At 42.6% G+C, this 23,777-nt stretch overlaps 1 protein-coding gene across 10 annotated transcripts in view; it reads right to left on the reverse strand.

The window, feature by feature from the left end:
* Nucleotides 1-23,777, reverse strand: part of LOC105688934 (protein split ends) — a 78,171-nt gene that overhangs the window by 15,164 nt on the left and 39,230 nt on the right. For 7 of the 10 annotated variants that reach the window (XM_048654951.1, XM_048654946.1, XM_048654948.1 and 4 more), the window contains exons 2-3: nt 11,954-12,232; nt 78-1,065 (exon numbers count right to left, since the gene is read on the reverse strand). In XM_048654951.1, the coding sequence (XP_048510908.1) occupies nt 78-1,065; nt 11,954-12,232 (1,267 nt within the window). Of the gene's footprint in view, nt 1-77; nt 1,066-1,718; nt 1,823-2,098; nt 2,850-8,067; nt 8,116-11,953; nt 12,233-23,777 lie in introns of those variants that run through there. The other 3 variants (XM_012405584.3, XM_048654945.1, XM_048654953.1) reach the window with 3 other exon arrangements.

The following is a 23,777-nucleotide window of genomic DNA, read 5'->3' on the forward strand; positions in this document are numbered from 1 at the left end:
GCGACAAACAGGACATCAAAATTAATAAAGATACTATAGAAGATGAACAGTATCCAGTTTATATATTTTATACGCACAATGATCTCGCCGAATGGTTCGAAATGTTTCCTGAGTTCCGAAGCCGTTACATCCTTCTCCAAATTTCCAATGAACAGCGTCCTCGTTGCTTTGGGGTGATATTCGTCAAGTTCAGCCTCGTAGGGCCTGAACTCATTGTCCTCGACGTCGTATCCTTGATAAGGACCGACTTCGATTTTACAGCCGAAGAAAAGCTTGTCGTGCGATACCTCCAGTGCTTTTTCAACGTCCTCAGGTTTTTTGAAGCACACCAAGGCGTACCGGTCGCCGGCAGCACCGACTACTTTTACCCACGTAACTTTGCCGTGTTTTTTATACTCGTGAAAAAGTCCATCTTTGAGCGAAGTGTCGCTGCTACGCGCCGGTAAATTCCTCACGCATATCGCCAGCGGTCTTCGATCTTCCGTAACGGCGTTACTTCCGCGATGAGGTGAACTGCTCGGAGAACTACTGCCCGCCGAACTGCTGGCACCTGAACTGCCGCTTCGGCTACTACTGCTGCTACCGGATCGACTCGATCCACTCGGTGAGCTGCTGCCGCTTCGAGATTTTCGACGTTGTTTTTTGTGCTGAGTTCGACCGGCACTTGGTTCTTCGTAGGCGTCCGTAGTCGCTGGTGACGGCGGAGGTGGTACCGAGGTGTAACGAGATGTTGCGGACTCGTAAGACGACCAGGACGAGGGTGCTAGGCTACTCCGATGACGTTCTATGTGTGGAGGTGGTGGGCCAGCTGCGTAGGGGCCCGTTCGCGGATATAGCCGATCCCTCGCCCTGGCTGACGTCACGTGGTATCCGCTAACCGGAGGAGGTCGACCGCGAGGGATATAGCCACCGGGATCACCGGCAGATTCTGGCATACCGCCAACACCGCCAACCCGATTGCCTCTTTCGCTCGCATAGAAACCCACATGGGAGCCACGCGACTCGAACACTTCTCCCGCTGGACCGACAGCACTCCCTCCGCTGGTTCCATGATCCTCCGAGCTTCTGAACAGAAAAATTGAACGCAACATTTATTGACGTCCGAGACGCGGGAATCGTACATCTGAAGCGAATATCTGTAATACTTTAGAAACTCTGCTCTGCTCTGAAACTATATCGGTTAAAAATTGAGCAATTTTCCACTCCGATGATCGCATTCTTCGAGCCTTGAACTCGGTAGCAAGTTTTTACTAGACAAACTCGCAAGGTTGAACATCTGGATCGTCGCGTTTGCATTGAAAATTACTGCAGTGGAGTGGAGTTATTATAATCGTTGAATAACCTGCTTCACGGATACCAGCGACGATCAACAAGGTACACATGCAAAATAGATTCAAGGAATGTAAAAAAATTTTTTCAATTCCAGACGTTCAGGAGAAAAATATAAAGAACGAGAATCTATTTTCACGGCCTTGAGGCACAACCACCGCGGTTACGTCGTTTTAAATGGTTCACATCATAAATGTATGTATTACATCTCCATAAAGTGGGCCCCAAACTCACGTACGAGAGATGAGCAAATACATACTACCTTGCACCATACCTCCACGTACTGTTTGATACCGAAGCATATACCTATATATTTGTTAACGTTACACCACTCGATCAACTGGAATTAATTGACAACACATTTTTGTTTAAATTTATGTAACTATCACCTGATAAGAGGAGAAGAGCGACGTGGATGTAATTTCGATTCTTTTTCACGTCGTAAATCGATTGTAATTTGGCACAGTTTCCAGTTATGCATCCCTCCATCGGTCTAGGGAACGCAACTATGTAAATCAAGTAATCGAACCTCATCAGCATGCTATTTGATGAATTTTGTAAATTCATCCAAGATATACAATTACGCTACACATAGTATACGATCGAAACGATACAGGGGAGATATTATTTTCATATAATCAATTCCATAATTGAAGACACCGGTTAATCGTTCTCACTGTTCAGTTACAGTAGTTATTATACGATAAAAGATTACATCTTTGTTCTTTATCAAATTAACTCTGTTTTATTTTATTGTTAAATTACAAACATTTGCTTCGTTGTGGTTTATGAAGAGATGTCGATGCGGTGTTTTAACAACATCAAATCCGTCCGCAACTCCATGTTGTTTCAAACAAGATACAGTTTCACGCGTGAACATATCGTCTGACACTTAATTAAAAAATACCAAACGATTCGGAATCGATACGATCAAAAATAGCAATCGGTCGTTTGAAAAGTCATTCGAACAACCAGAAGCTGCTTATCGACGCAGCGTGAACTGCAAGCTCAAAGTGACCCGATGAATTTGAAATATAATTTAAAGGGTATCGCATGTCGCAGGAAAATTGAACACCCCTGTACAGAGATCCGATAACCGAACAGCGGAAGTTCACGATTCAATATCCGGCTGGTAATAATACGGTCGATTATAGAAAGTCGTTTAATACCGAACAGCACGAGATGTAGACTGAACACCGGGTAGGAGCCAACTGGTGCGTTGGCCACGACGCCGACATCGCAAATGCTGCGACAACCGCAAGACCAACCGCTAGCCCTGTCAACCACAACATTTCCCCGGTCTTACGTATGCAGAGAATCCGCTCCGCGATACCTCCTCTCCCGGTTTCTCGCACACTTCCGTACATAGTTGGACACGTCAACCTATCGGTGTTATCATCTGCCGCCGAGTCGTACTCTCGGGAACACCAACGTGGTGTCGAATCGATGTACCGGTTCCCCGCGTGAAAAAGAACAGGCAACTGGAAAATATCTCGAACCTCGAGGAACAAGGTAGTCGGTCTCAAAACTGGAGTGAAACAATTTTTTCCATTCCCGACTGAACCGAATTTAGATTCACCGATTTTTTTTTTTTTTATATCTCTCGAGATACGCGGCGTGTTTTCAATTTTTCAATTGTCACTATCAGTATTTCCTTTTTTCTCGATCCACGAATTTTTCTCATCAGGATATCTCAATTTTTCTGCTTCCAAAAGCGAAGAATTGGCGATAACTCCAACACTTTTATAGATAAATCAATTTGACTTCCAGAATCGGGTCCCTGGGGTAAAAATATATAAGAATAGCATAGGAAACCCAAGAAGAAAATGTTGATTTTGACCCAAAATCGACAAAATTTCAAGGGGTACCTCTTTGGATTTTTTCAAATTTTAGCCAAAAATTTTGATTTGTTAAAATCAATTGTATTACACTTTTCTGACGTATTTTGACCTCAGGAATCCAAATCTGGAAGAAAAATTGATCTATCTCTAAAATTGACCGAGTTATCGCCAATTTTCAGCTTTTTGGGGTCAAAAATAAAAAATTGATTTTTTAGTCTATCTTGATGTAATTTGAGCTCAGGAATCCGAATCCGAAAGAAAAATTGATGTATCTTCAAAAATTACCGAGTTATGCTCATTTTTTCGCATTTTTTGGTACAAATTTGAGGATATCTCGAAGGGAAAAAATCGTAGCTTAATTTGGACGATGGATTCGTGTTCCTGGGGTCAAAATACATAAGAAAAGTGCCATACGATCAATTTTAAAAAATAAAAATTTTTGGCCAAAATTTGAAAAAATCGTAAGGGGTACCCCTTGGAAAAATCTCAAATTTTGGCCAAAAATTTTTATTTTTAAAAATTGATCGTATGGCACTTTTCTAATGTATTTTGACCTCAGGAACACGAATCCGTTGTCCAAATTGAGCTACGATTTTTTCCCTTCGAGATATTTCAATTTTTCTGCTCCAAAAAGTGAAAAATTGGCGATAACTCGATCAATTTGGCAGATAGATCAATTTAACTTCCGGATTCGGATTCCTGGGGTCGAAATACATAAGAATAGCATATAAAATAAAATATTTTTTTTTGGTCGAAAATCGACAAAATTTGAACGGGAATTTTTTCGATTTTTGGGCCAAAAATGAAGTATTTTCAAAATCGATTCAATGACACTTACGTATTTTGACCTGAGGAACACGAGTCTCAAAGCCAAATTGAGCTACGAATTTTTCCCACCGAGATATCTCCATTTTTCTGCTCCAAAAAGCGAAAAATTGGCGATAACTCGATCAATTCTATAGATAAATCAATTTAGGACGTGAATTCGGAGTCCTGAGATCATATTGCAAAGGATTAGCATATAAACCCAAATGAAAAAAAGGTCGGATATTGGCCCCAACTGTGAGACAAATCTAAGGCTAAAAGCTTGGCGTTTTTTGGCTTGGCAATTTTCGATTTAATTGAAAAACCATAAATTGTAGCGTTTGGCTGACTGACATATTTGAAAAATTACATATATCGGCCCCTCAGCCAATCAGCAAACGAATAAAATGTCATCACCGTTCAGCGGCACGAATCACTCATTTCGCAAAGTCCAAGAAATGAGAGTTGTATAATTGTATGTAAATAATATTAACTTATAGAACGAAAATTCATTACAGTTCATCTGTCGAACATTTGAACAGATGTTTTCATCTTTCGAAATATACCAGCGCGTTTGACGAAGCGGAAAAACATATTTGATTATTTTTTTCCTTTCCTCAGTCTGTAAGTTCTGACGTTGAACACGTAATTCAAGATTACCTGATAATATCCTTTATCAATTTATTTATAAAGTATCCGAGCAGGATGAAGTGATATGTGGTTCCCACTTCTAGAGGGATTACCGCGTGGTTTATTAAACTCTACGCAGTTTATGATATTTTTTATATCATTCGCTCGACGAAAATTAAATTCACAAGGCTAGACGTGACACACAAACCGCAGACTCCAAGAATAAAATAGCAAAATTAATGAAATAAGAATGAAATGAAGTAAAATTGAAATCATTCATACGGGATACATGTGGATATTGTTCAGTCACTTTTTCGTGTCAGACTATGTCGTGGTTTTTGGTTCGTATGTAGACCATAATGAGCAGAAGAAAAAGCACGGTGCCTAAATTAGCGCGCCAAGTTGTTTTTTTTTTGCTTACGAATCAAAATAATCACTTTGTCAAACAAACAAAGAAAATGGGGACAAAAAATGGACTTGATTTTTTTCCGGGCTCACTCGGTACGTGCGTCGCCTTGAATGACGATAATCGCATTGAGTTAATATAATCTATATATCGCTCATATCGCTAATTTAACAGTCTGAAAAACAGGTTCGTTGCTGCAGGTTGAATCATCGATACAAATAAAAGTTTTGAAAAAATAATAAAAAAATAAAAAAAGGATGGAAGAAGGGAGAGAAAGAAAATCACGCGATCCTCATATGCATACGTGTATACAATGCAGTAATTATTCATTGTGGGACTCGAGTTTCATCCTGTATGATTTTCGAACCGATGTATGTGCGGAACGTATAGAGATAGTGGAAAATTTAATTCCATACATGAAATTAATTTAAAACCGCATTATCAGATCCACGTCTTTTGAAGTGAGAAATCCTCTTCTCTTCTCGAATAAATCCGATGAGATCTTTACCCATTAAAATACCTATACTCAAAAGCCGCAATATGAGCGACATATTGTGTGAGGTGGACGCGAGGGTTGCTCAAGTGGTTAGCATTGAAATTCCCGAGTGTACGTTTGGCATACTCCACGTCTATACAGTCGTTGAAATCACCACGCCCCATACGAATATGAATGTAGAAACGCGACCGACAAACGGAACGCTCTAATGATCGATGACTCTGAATGGTGAATTTCTTCGTTAAAAAAATCACCAAATAAAATCCCCGCATCCCACGAAGAATACAAATTCACGTATATTCGCGAGATCGATTAACACCTATTAACGGCTGTACCGTATTTGGATGCGAAAACATTTTTAGCCAGAGAATTTCGTGGGTCTAAAATATCCAAATTAGTGTTCAGAAGTGAAGCTAATTGAGTTGTAATAAATAACGTACGAGGAGATTGCACACTGGCCTTTGTATCTCGATAATAAAAAGTGGTTATTTGAGAGGGGACGGAAATAAAATAAAAATTTCGTTCACCTGTGTTATCTTATACATGTTTGATAAATATAAGACAGGTGACTGAAGGGGATCATGAATGGCGCAGTAAATTTACAATTATCTGAAAAAGGAACTGAAAAACGCCATCAAAGCCGAAGACTAGAAGGTGAATTTATCGCGACTGATTAGAGTGGAGATTGATTTCTAAGAAAGCATATATCTACTGGTACGAAAAGATACTATATCGTCTAGACACTTGTTTCACGTAGCTAGTTATATAAATTTCTGATACCCTACACATGTTCGTTAATTGTTGCTTACGAACGAAACGGTTACGAGGAGAAGCCTTCTCAAGTTTCTTTCATTTATTCGAACTAAATTAGTTGCAATACCTATATTCAATTAAACTAGTTTGCAAACTTCGACATACGAGGTGTATACAAAATGTACACCGATAATTGCGTTTCCATACACTAATAATACGTTATGTAAGACACGTTACGTATAAAATTAACGTTAACTAACCCCTGCGCGGTCGAAGAGAGAAAATAAACTAATTAAAAATTTACGTTACGATATTATCCAAGGGCGTTTTGATAACAAAGGGAAAATAAAAAATTCTATCACGTCGAACGTGTGTTGTACAATATTAAAGTCGTCTGAAAACATAATGCACAATTGTCCGTGTAAAGCTGTCGTAACTTCGAATCCTTTCGTGCGTGTTGAAAAAAAAAAAAAAAAAAAAAAACGTGAACTCGATAAAAAATTACCACTGAATTTTCACTGTCCAGTTTTAAAATTAAGAAAATTCACCGAACTACTTTTTCCTACGTGTGTCGAACTGTACAAACCAAAGTTCAAAAACACGCTCATAATCGATGAAGAAATTATAATTAGGGAGATTAACGATTAACGATAAACATTGTAAAACAAAAAATTTCCGTTGATGATTGTTCCGCCCGGAAAATTACTTCGAAAAATCGCCAGGTTCACCGTGACAACAAAATCGTTTCAAAAAAAAAAAAAGAAAAAAAGAATTTTTCAACGAACCGCACGAGGATCCACCCACCACAGGCTATACCGAGATAACGCACGAAATATTCTACCAAGAGTCGCTATCAATTTTATTCTTTTTCTTTCAATTTCGATTCTCTCCCTTCTTCCGCAGAAAATATATTTCAAATGTGTGCATATAAGAAATTGTATTCCACATTTCCGCGAGAAGAAAACCTGACTGCACATATGTTTCGACTCCGTACGAAAAAAAAAAAAAATATTTTTGTAATACACATCTACATTCGATACCGCTGTCCTACTGTCGATAAATTTGCAGATGTGCATACAGTTGATGCAAATAGAATAGATAAATATATTGCACGAGGAAAAAAAAAGTAATTAAATAAATGAATAAAGCTTTATATTATACAACTACGTGTATCTTAGAGACTCGATGCCAAGGCAAGAGTACCCCGCGTCAAGGCAACATTGACTTATAAGTAAAAATCGGTCGTAATCGTAGCTATGAAATCAGTAGAGGCACAAGCGCATTAGCAAATCGAGTCAATGCAGGTGGTCGTTCGATGCCCATTATCGTATACCTAACTCTGTCCGCAGCTAAGCACACTTTATAATATTGCAAATTCGCCGCCGCATGCACTTTTACGATACACAATAACTAATACTGTACTAAAAATGCGCCGCGTTCATATCTAATGGTTGTCCATTTTTCAACAGTCGATGATCGGTCGTTGCAGTCGATGACGACAACGAAATACGCGTTATAAAATAAAAATAAAAAAAAATATCAACCGAATCGAATCACTCCTTCCAATTATTACGACCGGAAGGCGTGCGTGGAATAAAAAAGAAATTTCATCCATTGTCTTCACCGCGGATATGATACGCCTAGAATATACGTGACCGGCAATCTATACATTTCCAAGAATACATGAAAATCGAATCAATCGACGCCGATGGTCAGCTGATTTTCGCTGCAAATGAAAGTACACGATACTCCCGATTTCTACGTCACAGGTATAGTTCACGCACGCGAAGATGAAACTTTCGCATTACCTTATACGAGGAAACGTCCGTTGAATCAACCGCACGTGAAAATTACAAAGTGCGCGGGAGGAAAAATTTTCTCTAAATGTAGATCGAAATTTTATCGTTGAAAAAAAATTGTTATCATACGATATATCGTATGTAGCTGCGAGCTACTTTGACAATCTCACGATAAGAGTGAAAAAGAAAGAAGTGGAACGAATTACCGTGCGGTGACGTATAAAGAAAAAGACAAACAACCAGTGGATGCCACGTATGCACGTCCATACAACAAACAGCAAATACGTATATATATACCCACTGTATGTATATAATTATACATACATATATGAGTACATTCGTATGAAACACACGTGACGTACGGAGAGACCAGAGAACGGCTCTACCAGGCACGCATATAACGTGTTATAGATGGTTTATATATATATATTTACAGATATGTACATAGCACACGGCGTGGGTCATGGCGGCTGTATCGATAAGGTATCTCCTTTAGCGTCCACCGACTGCGATGCAATGTGCGAACGTTACGTCGAGGAGACGAATTTAAAAAATTGACAAAAATTGTACACCGCGAAACGAGAGAGTGCGTGGGTAAGGTGTTTTCGAAAAATTCTGGAATTTCAACTCAATTGAAATCGACCTTGAAAAAGCTGACATGGCAGATAAGATGTGACGTGCATGTATGCGCATACGTATACGTACACGTACGTAAGCGTGTAATAATACAAATGCGCAGTGGCGAGCGCACGGAAGTCGCTCGGTTTTCATTATCAGTATGTATATGGTACGTTGAGGTAAAAGATTTTTTTTCCTCGCAAACGAACGTTCGATGAAAACATTGAATTGCCACAATTCACCGTCTTCACTTCCTAGACAATTTGCGTGCAATGTACAGATTTCCTAAGAACGAAGAAAAAAAAAATAAATAAGTAAAACTGACGGCCGTTTGTACGATCGTTATTTTTACTTAATTATACCAGCAAAAGTTTCGCTTCGAAAGTCATTAATTTGGAGAGGAGATAAAAAACAAACAAAAAAAAAAAAAAAAAAGAAAAAGAAAAAAAAACTTTGTCCCTGAGGAGAATCGCTCGGAAGATAAACGCACCGGTATAATTAAATGTCGCAAGTAACGTGAGTAACGTAATATAAATTCGAAAAATCTGTCGCACTCCGTCTGAAAAATGTTCAAAATTAAAAACAGGAGTGGGAGACGGAGAAGCGAAAGAAGGAAAGAAAAGAGCACGTACGATTTGCAATGTGAAAAAATATATAAACGGAATGATCACCTACGTCAATATACTCACCTCTGAACAGTTACTTACCTAGTGGGAGAAAATTTACATCTAATGTATCCAAAACTAAAAAAAGGATAATTGCAGTCCGACGTCAACCGCGAGCACGATATAAAATTTTCATTTTTTTTTTTTTTTTTTTTTCTCTCTAGTTTAATTCAATTTAATCCAATGCAACCGTGCTGTGTACGTACACAATAATCCAATCCACTGTATTCCAACACTGCATCCATTTGGTGTTTCGGTTAATATAAATCCTCGGGGAGCGATAATCCAAATGATAATTTTATCCGCACTGCATTTTCACCGACGACATCACACACGCTCGCACCAGTTTTTCCTTTTCTTTTTCTTTTTTATATCATCATCAGAATATTAACGTGATGATTATTACTGCGATTATTATTTTTAATTAAACTGCTTCAAGATCACAACTTTTTTTTTGTTTTTTTGTTTTTTGTTTTTTGTTTTTTTAACGTCACTGACCACCGCTACACCTTATGATTATTCATTATTTAGCACACTTAATTATCCTCTACATACTGAATAACAAGGCGTCGCATACGAACGCTCTTTCCCTGCAGCTGCATCGTAGTAGTGTTCATCGTAGAAAAAAAATGGAGATGATATCAATTCATCGATATGAATAATAAATTGCAAATCGTACGTACACAAGTGTGCAAAATATCAGATGTCATCGAATGCTACATGATAATTACAATTACAACGATCGCTTTGAAAGGAGTAAAATGTACATTTTTAACATCGTTAGTCTCGAGACAAAATGATACAAAGTCGCCTCCGTTACACATCGCCGACCTCTCGACATGTACCAGTGCGATACGGTCGTTTGAAAAAAAAAAAAAAAACAAACGTCGTTCATAAATGTTAACAATAAGGTCATTGAAGGAATGACATATCGTTCAAATCCGACGACAGAATGATCATCGAGGTTGCTAAGGTCGCGACCTCTGCGCTATATGCGCGCCGATTCTTTCTTCACGGTATTACGAAGGGTTGCACATAAAATTCAACGTACATAACCACCATATGTGCACACTTATGTACACGAATATACATAGAAACGGGCGTGTGTCCAACCGACGTTCCGATTGGCCTCATGACAGCGAACGAACTATACGCCAACCTAGTGAAACCTAGTCGTGAATGAGATGTAATCCAGGGACGTCGCGCACGGGAATTATTCATTTATACGACTAACTATATAACCGTTGAATATTATAACGACATATGTATGTATATACCGTAACGTAGGTGGTTATCTGATTTGACCTACCTAGTGGGTTTTATCTGTATACGCCGCTGCTGGCGAGCTGAACGATATTTAGTAATTTTCGTGATAATTTTCATTCAGAAATCGTTACAGGTTTTCAAAGTCACACAAACCAATTGAACGTTCGATGGAAATCGTGGGTGAAAATGTATGTAGAATTTTTCATCGAAAAATAGAACGAAGAAGAATTAAAAAAAAAAAAATAAAAAAATAAAAACACGTTAATCGTTTTTTAAACTGCACAGATATGACTAGGTGGAAAAATATTATGAGCACGTAGTTACGCTAATGTAATGAGAGACGAAAAATTTTGGAAAATTCTTAGAAAAAAATCAAACGTTTGAGAAATACGTGTGACTATTCCGATCACAATAACGCGAGTTTCACCGCTATCAGGATATATCGGAAAATGGAACGTTGCGGTAGCACGGTCATCGTCAATATAGATTCGACTTATTTAGACATTTCGTGAGGGGCTGGCTCTAGGCGCCAGTTGCCGTTGGGCAAAGCTTTGCCCACAGCGTGTGGATATACCTATATCATTTATATTTAACCTTGTTGATCGGCTAGTCAGACGGTTAAGCAGTTAAGCTTTCGATGCAGCGTTCGTCCGGTCAAATTGCTAGCTGCAGCGCCAAATTCTTTCGACTATATTTCTCGCGCGCGTACCTATACATCCAATAGCCCCGAAAAGCACGAACGATGACGAGAAAAAAAAAAGGAAAAAAAAACAGAAGGAAAAAAAAAACCAACGCCGAAAGAAAGCACGAAATTTCAATCATGATCGTTTCACGATCGACGATACTCACGCACACGTGCGTATGTAATATATTTCCTCATACTTAATCGCATACGATACCATCGACGTCATACAATATACCCGCTCGCTTACTTACACCTTTTCGAAAAACAGACGTTTTATTACTCATCGATGTTTGAGCAAGTGCGGCCGATTAACGATTCCGAAGATAAACGCATTAACCTTGTCTGCTGCACAGCTTTACCCAACGTTGTAGAAACGTGTAGTTTTTTTTTTTCTTCTTTTTTTTTTACCTTCGTCACAAACACACATGCCTGTCAAAGTATATCGTATCCTCCAGCAGGTACACGACCACCAACACGTGTGACGAAGTGCAACGGGGATCGTTCAAAGATAATTCAATAGCTGTGTGTACACGCGATTAATTCGGAGCGTGTAACACAACGATGATAATAATATTGACGAGAGAAAACTTGTCCTCCGTGCGGCGAACGGAGGGCGAAAGAGTTAGGGGGGGAAAAAAAAAAAAAGTATTCTGCAACGTACCCGTGAGATGGAAACCTATGTTGAAGATGCTGTGGTTCGTAGTACTGTGTGGTGAGGGCTCTTTCGTCCAGGGTGTGCTCTGTGGCGTGAGCCTTCGCAGCGGATTTAATGTCCATGAACGCAACCGTCGCAGAGGCACCCCCGGTGCTCGCCGAGCCGACGTTCCCGACCCCGACGACACCGATGCCTCCACCCTCGCTTCCCTCACCTCCGGAACTCCCGTCGACGGGGCATTCTTCTCCCCGCGGTAGCAGCTTGACGCTTTGTACGCGTCCATATCTGAAACAAGGAAGACAAACAGAGATCTTTAGGACCGTGAACGCCACCGACGATAATTCGTCAATAAAATTTGATATACGTAGGGAGTGATCGTATCGCGACCTGAGGAAGGTCGGCGGATGCAGCTACGGAATATTTCTTTCGTTTCCTCATTCGAGCGTTCGTTATTCTACGTTTTATGTTCATTGCTTTTACTTGCACAGAGGTATATGTGTACGTACGTACGCGAACACGTCGTAATCGTGTATGCGTGTTCTTGATACCCGCGGTATAAAAATGGTCGCGATTGCGCGGTCATAAGTATAGCAATGCTTTCACCTATGGGAGGTACGAAGTTAACAATCGGCGGCTACCGTATCGCTGCCAAAGAACGACGAGGTGACTGGAAGCAGGTGATTAATGTACGTACGTACGTACGTATAATATACGTGAATATATCGCGGTGGAAGGGGGGTTAGAAACGTTGGAAACGAACTGGTGCGCATAAATATTTGTAAATGTCTAAACGCTGATATCACCGGTAGCCTATATATTTGATATGTATGTACATGTATATATACGTCCATACATATTCGAACGGATAAAACACAATTCCACTCTTCCGTTACCCTTTTTCTTTTTTCCCCCGCTTCTCTTTTTTATTCGGAAATTTGAATTCGCTAAATATATAAAACTATTCCGAATCCACGACGTAATCTCCACAGTTGAATAAAATTTCCCTGTATAAGATATCGTATAGCATTAGCCATTCGAATGAATGAGAATTTTATCCACTTTGCAGGCCGCGAAGCTCGTAAAAAGTATACCCTGTATTTCCCATACTTGCTTATACACTCCAAACAAAATCCAAGTAACATTCTGCAGCATTTGCTGTCGAATAATCGAACGCTACATCCGAAGTATTTCGAGTTTTTCAAACGCAACGACGAGATTATTCCATCTAAGTTTTTACCGCAATGACGCCCGGAGTTATCGTTCACAAGTTTCGAAGGATGGGAGTTTCTACAATGTGCCACGGCCTACCAAGGACGACGAAGTATTCCTACGAGAAGAGGGAAGAATAAAAAGCAGAATTATTCGGATTCCTGAGCAAAGCCTCCCCTCATCGCCACAGTATCGGAGATCGAACGTGTGGGTTAGCAATTTTGAAACCCCTTCGAAATGGCCATCGCGTACGGTGTGGTATTGAAAAAGAAATGTTAATAACTGTAAGAGCGAAAAGCAGACTCTTATAGGAACAACACCGTGCGCAGTAATTGCTGCAGCAGTAATATTTGTAATAGATATACAGAAGACGATGGAATAGAAGGAATAAACTTCGAGTTCATGCGTATGTATTATCTTGCAACTGCGTTACGAATGCTCGGCATGATAATAAAAAATGATAAAAGCCAGAATGATGATAATAACAAGAATGAATACAATAATAATTATAAAACGACCACCGTGCTAGATTTTCCATCTCGAGGCACATTTATATAATAATAGAATAAAACGAAAAAGAAGAGGAAGAAGAAGAAGAAGAAGAAAAAAGAAGTTCTAGTCGATGTTATATAGACGGAGGTGGTACGGGCCGTACTTTGGTCTTGTGTTAAGAGTTTCAACGTCCGAAACGATTCGACTATAGAGAACCTGGGGGGATAATCATCGGCTAGAATTAAACTCACAGAGAACGATCAAAGCCATTCCGGGGTCAAAACTTCTCCGTCTCCGTTTGGATCCATAAAGATAAAAATCCTCGGATGTTTTTGTCGAGGGGCCATGACGGCCTGGCCGGGCAGGAGTGGGAGTAGGAATGAAATACGGATAAACAGAAGAGGACGGTAACGGGTAGGGATGAACGACGGGCGTCGGGGAGTTGGATATTCGGTGGTCGAGGTAAAAGAAGAGATCGTCGGAGGTGGAGGTGGAGGCATAAGGTTGGCGTGGAGGTGGAAGAACGTCGCGCAGGCGCGGCGTCCCGGGCATCGTTCGCTTCGTCCGGGGAGTAGCTTGTGCAGAGTCGCGGGAGTCGCACGTCCTCTCGTTTCGCTCTTACTCTTTTTTCATTTATTTTCCCTATAAATATCACACGTAGTAGTCGTTAGTCGATACTAGAAGAGCAACCGAGTGTTTCCTTTCGTTTTTTAACTGAGTCAGCGCACAGCAGCAGCGGCGGGTAGCCAGCGACAACCGGTAGCATTGTAGCAAAAGTAGTAAAATATATTGAGTCCGAGGCGAGAAAAAAAAAAAAAAAAAAAGGGAGTCACAGTCCGAAGATCACGTTTTCTAGAAACCTTGGTATCATTTTGTTATTACAGAAAACAGAAACGAGACTCTTCCAACGTAATTGAAACGAAGCTGACTCCGAGAGGGATTATTTTAGTCGTCGTTGGGCCGTGAGAGCTCGACCTGGCTCCTGCTTAGTATAAAATAACAAGACAAAGTAAAATAAAAGAAAATAAAAAAAAAACATAATCGATAATTAATAGGAGTTTCTCAAAAGACTTTTCAACGTTGTACCTATCACTTGAGCATTTGGATTATTATCGAGTATAGACCATAAAAATTATATAAAAAAAAAAAAAAAAAAAAGAACGAAAGAACGAAACAAGTACAATTGTCTCATCAATGAAGATTTTGAGGACACAGCCAACAAATTCGGATGCTTTAGTGTGCCATGTTATATAATTATTTATTGGATTACACGGAATGGCGGTCAGCAAACGAGATGGGTGGGGCCCGTGCCATCGGATAGTCGTTCTTTGGGCAGCGCGACCAACCGCCTCCAATTTCGCTTGGAGACACACGTCGTCGTTTCGTTACCATTAAAAATTGTTCCACGTTGAGCATTAACGTTTTAGTGCAGGTGTTTTCGTCGTCCGTTTGTTCCTTCGATTCTATATCTTTCCAAGGATATACCTATCGTCGTAAAGGAAAAAGAAATATAATATCCATACGTTGTGTGGAGTGTGTCCCGACAATGGGGGCTTTGTTTCTCTTCGAAACCGGCAGCTGTAACACCCTGCATTTTTCAACCGGGTTTATTAAAAATCCAAAGGGGGGAAAAAAACGGGCATAGGATGGAACCACACCGTCCTATATCTGAAACAATATGAGGAACAGTGAACTGGGCCCTCCTCTGTGTGTGAAAACCACGGTGATGATACCGTCGAGTCCGTTATTGTTCGTCGAAAGATGCCACGTAGATCGGTAATACGTGCGTCTTCATCCACGTCGACGCGGTGGTCGTCGTCATCATCATCATGGGCTGAAAAGCAGCCAGTTGAACCATCCATCCATCCATCCATCCATCCAACCATCCAACCATCCATCTATCCATCCAGGCAGGGAACTACCTAGCTAGCAAAACTGTTTGCGCGGCCGCCGGAGCCCCTTTCTCACGTACGCAACTGTGGCGCGCACACTTCTCCTTGCCCTCTTCAGCATTGCCCACGGCTTACGCATCCCATCCAACGACACGGTGGCGGACTATACCATAGACGTATATAAGAGATAGACCCAGCGTTCTGTGAGCCAACGGAGTTTTCAGGGAAGGGCGTTTATACTGGTATATACAGACCATACGAATACGGCACGATGGCGGGCTGGCAAGCGAGCCTACGGGGCACGCCGACCCACTCCACCTCGCCCCTTGCTTGAAGTTAGCCTCGCCTTGCCCTGCCTTGCCGCCTTGCCATGCCATGCCATGCCTTGCCCCAACCAGGGCCCCCACTTTGTTCCGTCGAGGAATCTTACTCGAGGAAGACTCGCTCTCTGGCCCGCAATGGCGCGCGAGTTACTTGCGAAAAGACATTACACACCGGTGTGTTACCCCGCAAGAAGACGAGGGAGTCTAGGTCACAGATATCTCTTTTTTTCACCTCTCTCTCTCTCCCTCTCTTTCTCCCTCCACCTCTCTCCGAACAGTCCAATTGCCGCAGCAGCATCTTCCATTAAGTTCGACCATCGAAGACCACCGCGGAGGTGGGTGCCGCCGTTGTACACGGAGAGAGATGCTCGAAAATATTGAAAAAAAAAAATATCAATGAATGAAGCAACTGTTCGAGAAGTGAACAAGATCGAATGTCGCGACAACGAATCGCCCGAACACAAGGCAACAGTGTAAAGTGAAAATCGAATTGAACGAGACCCATGCATGGTTTGGTTTGGTATATACTTGGGTCATCCAGTAGGGATGTCGAAGTCGGAAAGTGTCGTTAATAAAGCCCATACGTCAATCGTTCGATTGTACTTGTATTGGGAAAGAGAAAAGAGATCACGATAACTGATAACGAGGTTTCCTCGTTACGCAAGTATCGAGGTTCTGTAGAACCATGTGACCCGTGGTGTCAATCGGTTGCGGTACGGTGAAGCGATATCATCGTTTGATGTACACGTAACACGAGTGACACATATTCATACACATAACGTAAAAACTTGTCCGTCAAAAGAGATGCGGACTCAAGAAATCACCGATGTACCGTAACCGCGGGGGTTACAAGAGTTATTGTTGCATTCGACGATGAACAATTACCGGGTTACTTTCGACGTTCGAAGCGTGAGGTAAAGAGGAATCAATACGTCGGGTATAAGGGAGGTGGAGAAAACCCGATAGTTGGGAGTCGGCGTGGAGAACCTGCAAAACCCGTGACAGCCGTCCTCGTCATCGACGACGTTGACGAGCCACAAAGCCGGGGCGCATCGATTTCTGCATCAATAAAGAGTAAAACCCGTCTTCCGTACGGTTATATTTGGCAACACCGCCCCTTACCACCGTACAGAGCTTTTCCATAATTTCTTTCGCTCCGAGTTACACACACCATGCGATACCACACCATTGGTAAAAAAGCAACGAAAGGCGGCAGTGCCACCAGGCGTTGGCATCATCGTCAGCCAAGCGTGTGCGACGACCATTACTTTTTTCATAGCGAAACATACATACGAATACGCTAGAAAACCGCCTCCTCCATTTTTCATTATCGCTTTGGTCGAAACGGGAGTAGGTGTGGGTGTGTATAGGTGGTACATCATAAAATGATTACCATATAAATACATCCTCGTACAGCGGCGGCGGCAGCGCGCGTCCGCGTAGTGTAAATTCAATATCGGAAATACTGGTCGTCCAAACGAGTAGGTATTATACGTGACGCACGTACCGTGCCATATACCGAACGAACCACGTATGCAGCACCAGCTCTGCTGAAAACAACGCGCTATCGGACCAGGGGGATCAAAGCTAGTATCTGAAAGCGTGATAAAAAAAATGTGAGCCCCTAGGATATCTCGCGACGTTGAAACCAGCCAGCCAGAGCTACGAAACTGCGACGAACATCGACGTGGCAACGCTGCTATGACTCAGCTTCACTCCTCGTTCCACTCCCCTCAGCCAACCCCTCTTCCCTTCCCGCCGAATATCGCATTCCCCTCCTGTCCCGCACCAGGAATCCCCCACTCTGACTGTCAACCTCTCTGCCTCTCCAACCCCCCTCCCCCTCCTCCTCACAATCGCTTCGCACACGTACACACGAAAGATACAACCTTCCCGAACCCCCGCGCCTCGTAATGCCGCACTATCGCCTTCGCCGTTGGTGCCGGTGCTCCGCCGCTGCCCTTTCCCCCGTCCGCGAGACGAGCGTGCGAAGCGAACGCAAAAAAGCCACCACGCGAGCGAAAGAACATCTGACCAAGACTCCGTCGTCGTCGACGACCGACGACTACTCTCTCGTCTATCGCGTATACGTACACGTAGCCCACGGTCTCCGTATTACTATGTAGGTATATCAACGTGGTATATCTTCTGGCAACAATTGAACGATCAGAACGCCCGGCCCGTGACTAAAAGAAATAGGAGCCGCTCCGCGGTGTCAGCTGTGCCGTTCGTGACGTGGCGTGCATCCTAAGGTTTTTGTTAATATCACGGACGATGATTCTCAATTCCGACGATCGAGCACTCCAAAGATCGAAGTTCATTTTTTTGTCATACTCCGAGAACGTGCACCAGCACCAGCAGCAGCAGCAGCGGTATATCGGTAGCCGACTTACGCGGCCGCGAGACCTTCTCAAACGGACTCTCCTCCGACGATCCGCAAAGATCGGCAGAAGCTGCCGTACACTGTGCGGAATCATAAATGGAATGAAAAAGAACGAGACGATTCAGATTTGGCAACGGTGCGATTACACCTGCGATGCCCGTGTCCATGCGGCGCGTTCGTTCGGCCCGTTTCGTTTCGTTCCTTTTCGTCGGTAGTCTTTTTCATTTTATTTTATTCTGTTTCTTTCGCGGGCGCGGGCTCCGCAGAAACGTATTATATCCGCCGGTGCAGAGTTGGCACCTCGTAAAACATCGCCTGTCGTCCAGGTCTCTCAGATCTTTCGCGGCTGATGCTCAATTTCTTCGGGGGCCCGATATCTCGGTCCCCTCCACTTCTCGATACCGTTGCACAGCAATAACATTTTACTGCCCTCCCGCTGCTGCTGATGCTGATGCTGATGCTACGTGCAATCCGAATATCGTGCCGCAAAATATTCCGGACCATTAAATAATTTTGATCAATTTACGTTATCCCCATTGGGCGGTTGAACGCGCGATCGTGAAATGTAAAATTCTCCCTGGATTATTCTTTTTGAGAGAAAGGAAAAAAAAAAAAAAAACAAATCGAGTTATAGGTAACACGCGAGTGTTAACTAAAACGGTAAGCGATGATCTCATGTTCGGAAAGAACCGTCCAACTTAACTCGTTGAACATACTCACATTATACTTCACCCTGACAAATAACGATATTATTATAGTACACGTTGGTTGGACATAATGCAATACACGTTACATACCGTAAATTATGTACATTACACACCGTCGCCATAGCATATACACACACACGTATGTATAAATACGTACGAGGAGGTGTAGTGTAACAAACGTTCAACGTACGTACATACGACATTACATTATACGTTTATATACTTGTGTCTATACATACATATATACGTGGAGTACGTAGGTACGTGAATCGTCGACGAAATGGACCCTCGACATGGCGCGCGCGCGTCATACTATAAATGGATAACCTTGAACCACGCGTGGTACGAGACTCGAGGAAAGGAGCAAGGGTCAGAGAGCTATAGTTGCGTAATTTGTCACTGGCCGGGACCGTTTATTACACGTAGAAAGTTGCGCCGGTTTCGAGGGGTGTGGGCTCCCTCTGTCATCCCTCTCATTTTCATGGCCCCTTTCCTATTTTCTCAAATAACACGCGAGAAAGCAAGCGAGCAGGCGAGCAAGCAAGCAAGCAAGCAAGCAAACAAACAAACAAACAAACGGTGATCGTACCGAACTAATTGGTCCCTCCCCTTGTACACCGTATACGAAGGTTGAAGGAACCCTTCGACGTAGAATAACCAAGGGGGAAGCGCCATCGGTCTGGCGAGTTGGTCTAATAATAATTTCTCCTATGCCGCAAGGCGTACCCGCGCACTAATTCTTTCTACTCCTTTCTCGTTCCTTATATTCTCTTCCTCTTGTCGTCGGGGGCGTAATGTATTTTAGCAAAATGTTATCACAGTAACCGCAAGTAAACACGGATCCATTATTTCATCTTCCCCGAGATTGATTTTGCGCCCAAAAAGAATTTACCGACCTCCCCACCGCGTGGGAAGGGGAAAAGGTATTTCATAAGTCGGTCCCGGGTTACTTTGCTACTTCCGTTACCGCCGCAGCGCCAGAGAAAGCTATCCACGCGCGTATTGCATTGTATTCCACGAGTGCAACTGGCATATCTTTGTTGCAGACTTTCGAGCAGTTGAAAACGAAGAAAATTTACAATCGATCGGAGAAGATCCTACCTCGGTTGGAAGGAAACGAGAGAGGAAAAAAGAATATCCTCTTCGGGGTCCTCCAAGTGCGAACTGTAGATCACGTCTGTCGCGTGGCGCATCGTCGATGATGCACCTTTTGACGAAACGTACGATGTGCCCCGTAACACCGTAGGCGTTTGTGTCTTTGATTTCTGCGATTATTGAATAAAACATAAAATTACGCTCGTAGAAGCAGGTGAATTGCATCGGTGTGTACATCATGTACACGAGCAACGATTACTCAAATAACAAGGTTCTACAACCTTGATGAAATATTAATTCACTTTGCTCTTGGCGTCTCTTATAGCTTACAGGTTTCACCCCATTCATACAGAACTTCATCTAGCAGTCACGACTGCAGATATACGTACAATTGCCATCATCATTCTTTCCAGTGAATCAACCTACTAAATTATTTTCTCCTACGTTATTACCCACCCCCCCCCCCCCCCCCTTCTCGTCAACTTATGAATACCTTTTCACGCAGAGGGTGAAACACGCAGCGATAACATTTTCATGTGCGGGAATACGGAAAAGAAAGGAATAGAAACGAAATGAAAAGAAAACAGCAGAAAAAGAAGTGAAAAATTGGAAGTAAGACTGACCCGACTGTTTTCGTAATCAGTTACTCAACGAAGCGTTTCTTCTTCGTGGTTGAATATAATAATTCTTAGGATCCTTCGAGCGTCACGAAACGGGTGTTTTTTTTTTTTTCTTATTCTTTAATTTATTCTATTATTTCATTCCGTATTGATGAATGAAAATATTTTTCAGTAGAGGGGAGATTGATGAGTCGTTTAAAAATTGAATCAAAAAATTTGAAAGATCAACATCGATAAGGACACCCACCACCTATACGTGGTAAATTTTCAAACGAGTTGGCATCGCGACGCCGCGACGACCCTTGTCGTCCGCCGTAACTTCCCGCGGCTGTTTTTTCCCTCTAGTTCGAAAGCCTAATAATAGCGACAAAGGACGTTGGCGCGTAGTATCGTTCGGCCCGGTCGCAGTCGCGGAGGCTGGCCCGATCTGACATGAGAGAAGAAAACCGCGCGGCGCGACGTCGAGTTTCCCAAGCGCCACGGTGGTAGGCGTCTGACGCCGCGACGCCACGACCCGAATCATCCTAGCAGCAGACTCCGACGAACCCACACCACGGTATTACATACCGAACGGCTACCGAAGAACCTGTCAGACGCTGCGCGACCAAAAATACTCAAAAAACATCCCCCGCTAACATCCGAAATAGCGACGCGTTACCAAACGCAGCGACGCCGATGCGCCGCTTCTGCTCGACGTTAGACACGCTAAGCGTCTACGCGGCAGAGAGAACGACGACGACGACGACGACGACGACGACGACGACGCGGCGCACCACCCACCACGTAAGATTGGCTTCGTTTCGAAAAAGCTCCCACCGAGAAGCCAACGAATCTATACAATTCAGAATCCATCTCGGAGGGCCGCCACCGCCGCCGCTATTCAAGGGGAATCGAAAAGCTCTCGCCGCTCGCACGCATCCTTACATTCGTCATCCTTCGCGGGACGTACAAACCCCTATTACCTCTACGTTGCAAGAGGAGAAATAATATAATCACTGTCTTCGTTTCCATTGATACGAACGAACTCAACGACTATACGCTATACACACGACTCGTTAATCAATTAATGAACCGCGATTTCTCAACTGTACTTCCATGCAAGAAACAATGCGAATGATTTGCGGTTTCCACTAGAAGGCATTTACCTTCCGTATTATAAGTTTTCTTTTTCATTTTATTTTTACGCGCACGGTGACTAATCAGAAAAGCACTCCGTTCGAACGCGAAGGTTAATTAATCTCAGTTGGGCTTTCAACCATACAGATTTAACTCGACGAATAATTTCACCCGGATTATCCAAACGTCATTTTTCCTCCCCCGATTTTTTTCCTGCACCGCGGTACCTTGCGCGATCGTTAGTTTTCTTCGTTTTTTTTTCTTCAGATTCTTTTCCCTTCGGTAAAAGCTCGTCGTCGCGAATAAAACGGATCGTGCGAAAATAAATGAAAGAAAAACAGCCCGGAAGTTTGCCCGCACGCTGTACAGAGCTGGATTTCTCCTCGGTGCACGGGTCCAGCGTCGATAATAAATCGAAGATATATCGATAGATTTTAATCTGTACAGGTACACACAGCGCGACCACGTGCGAGGAGTTAGATTTATGGTAAAGCCGTTATTATTGCAACAGTGGGTGGTAGATACGGTGCAACGATGTTTTATAGATATAAATTAGTTGCACGGTGCAACGATGTTAGCGTTGCCAACGTACGTTTCTCCATGGAAACATGTACGTACGTACCGTACGTACGTACGCGGTACACGTACGATAACGTACCGTGAACTACGTTAAGGTACGTGAATATAAACTTCGCTTCGTTATTATTTGTAGAAACTGGTAGAGATTAGATACCGCGCACGGTTAACCGAGAGTTTTATTTAATATTTTTACTGCACTCTTACGTGCATTTCCATTTTTGTTTTCAGTTCGTCCACGTCGGGGGAGTGGGCGTCGTTTGTGCTTCGTTTCGACGAACGCCAGGGGTGGAAATCGAGAGAAATGAGCGATGGGAGAAAAGAGCGCGTCGCGGACAGCGACGTATGCAAATTCCGCATATTATATTGAATAGGCATTTTTTTTTTTCTCTTTTTTGCCTTCGGTGTACACGGTACTCGATCCATGAAAGAAACTTTCTCTCGTATGCGAGACCAGGCCGCCGAGCTACGGATGACCAACAACCGGCTGGTTGCTACAATTCCGTTGCTAGTGTACGCGCGATGTGACGTTCGTATACTTTGTTTAAATATTCCGAGCACGTATTTTCGTTCTGCGGTATCGAATCTCAACCATTTCAAACATATTTCGGTTCATCGGTAACCTCTGCCTCGTCCATATCGCGTATCTAACACAGTGCCAAAAAAACCTTTGACTCAACGAACGCGCTCCACCCTTCACGTGTCATTTTTAATCTCGCTGTACTTACGAGATCAGCGATAACGGAGTTCGTTTTTTTGTCTAAACGACCCGCACGCAAACTTCGATATCCCAGAGCAATATCGAAGTTTGCGTAATTGTCTTTGGTCGTGCGGTGAGTCAAGGTCAGTGTACAAACAATGCCTTTGAAAATCATTCGGTGATACAAGACCGAGAGATAAAAAAAATTGATAGAAAAAAAAAATAAAAATAAATAAAATGGTCTCGGTGTTCCCCTGCACCCCTCCCCGTTATTTATAGTTTTTTTTTTTTTTTTTTCCTCTTCGTTCGACGCGTGCGGGTTATATCTGTAGATATTATTATTGGATCGCAAGTTTTGTCGCAAACGTCACGTCAGCTGGTGCTGACATTGGTAAGGCCAAGGTTATATACCAGCGCGCTTGTCTTTCTATAGAAGTACTACTACCACTGGCACACCATTGCTACCATTTACCGCACTACCACCGTGATCATTGGTAGCCGTCATCGTCGGCGTAAAGAAAACGCGAATCGGTTCTCACACGGTATCCCCCACACCGGGTCTATATAGTTTGGGAACTTGGCAACCGCGTATATAAATAAAATTTAGTATATCAAAAGTAACAAACTGTTGCCACTGTAACTTCGTGCCAAATTCAGAGCGGCAAAACATTCGAGCAACAAATAGGTAATATCATTCGTAATGTGTATTATATACTT

Source organism: Athalia rosae, chromosome 4 (genome assembly GCF_917208135.1).
Source record: "Athalia rosae chromosome 4, iyAthRosa1.1, whole genome shotgun sequence".
Lineage (NCBI taxonomy): Eukaryota > Metazoa > Arthropoda > Insecta > Hymenoptera > Athaliidae > Athalia > Athalia rosae.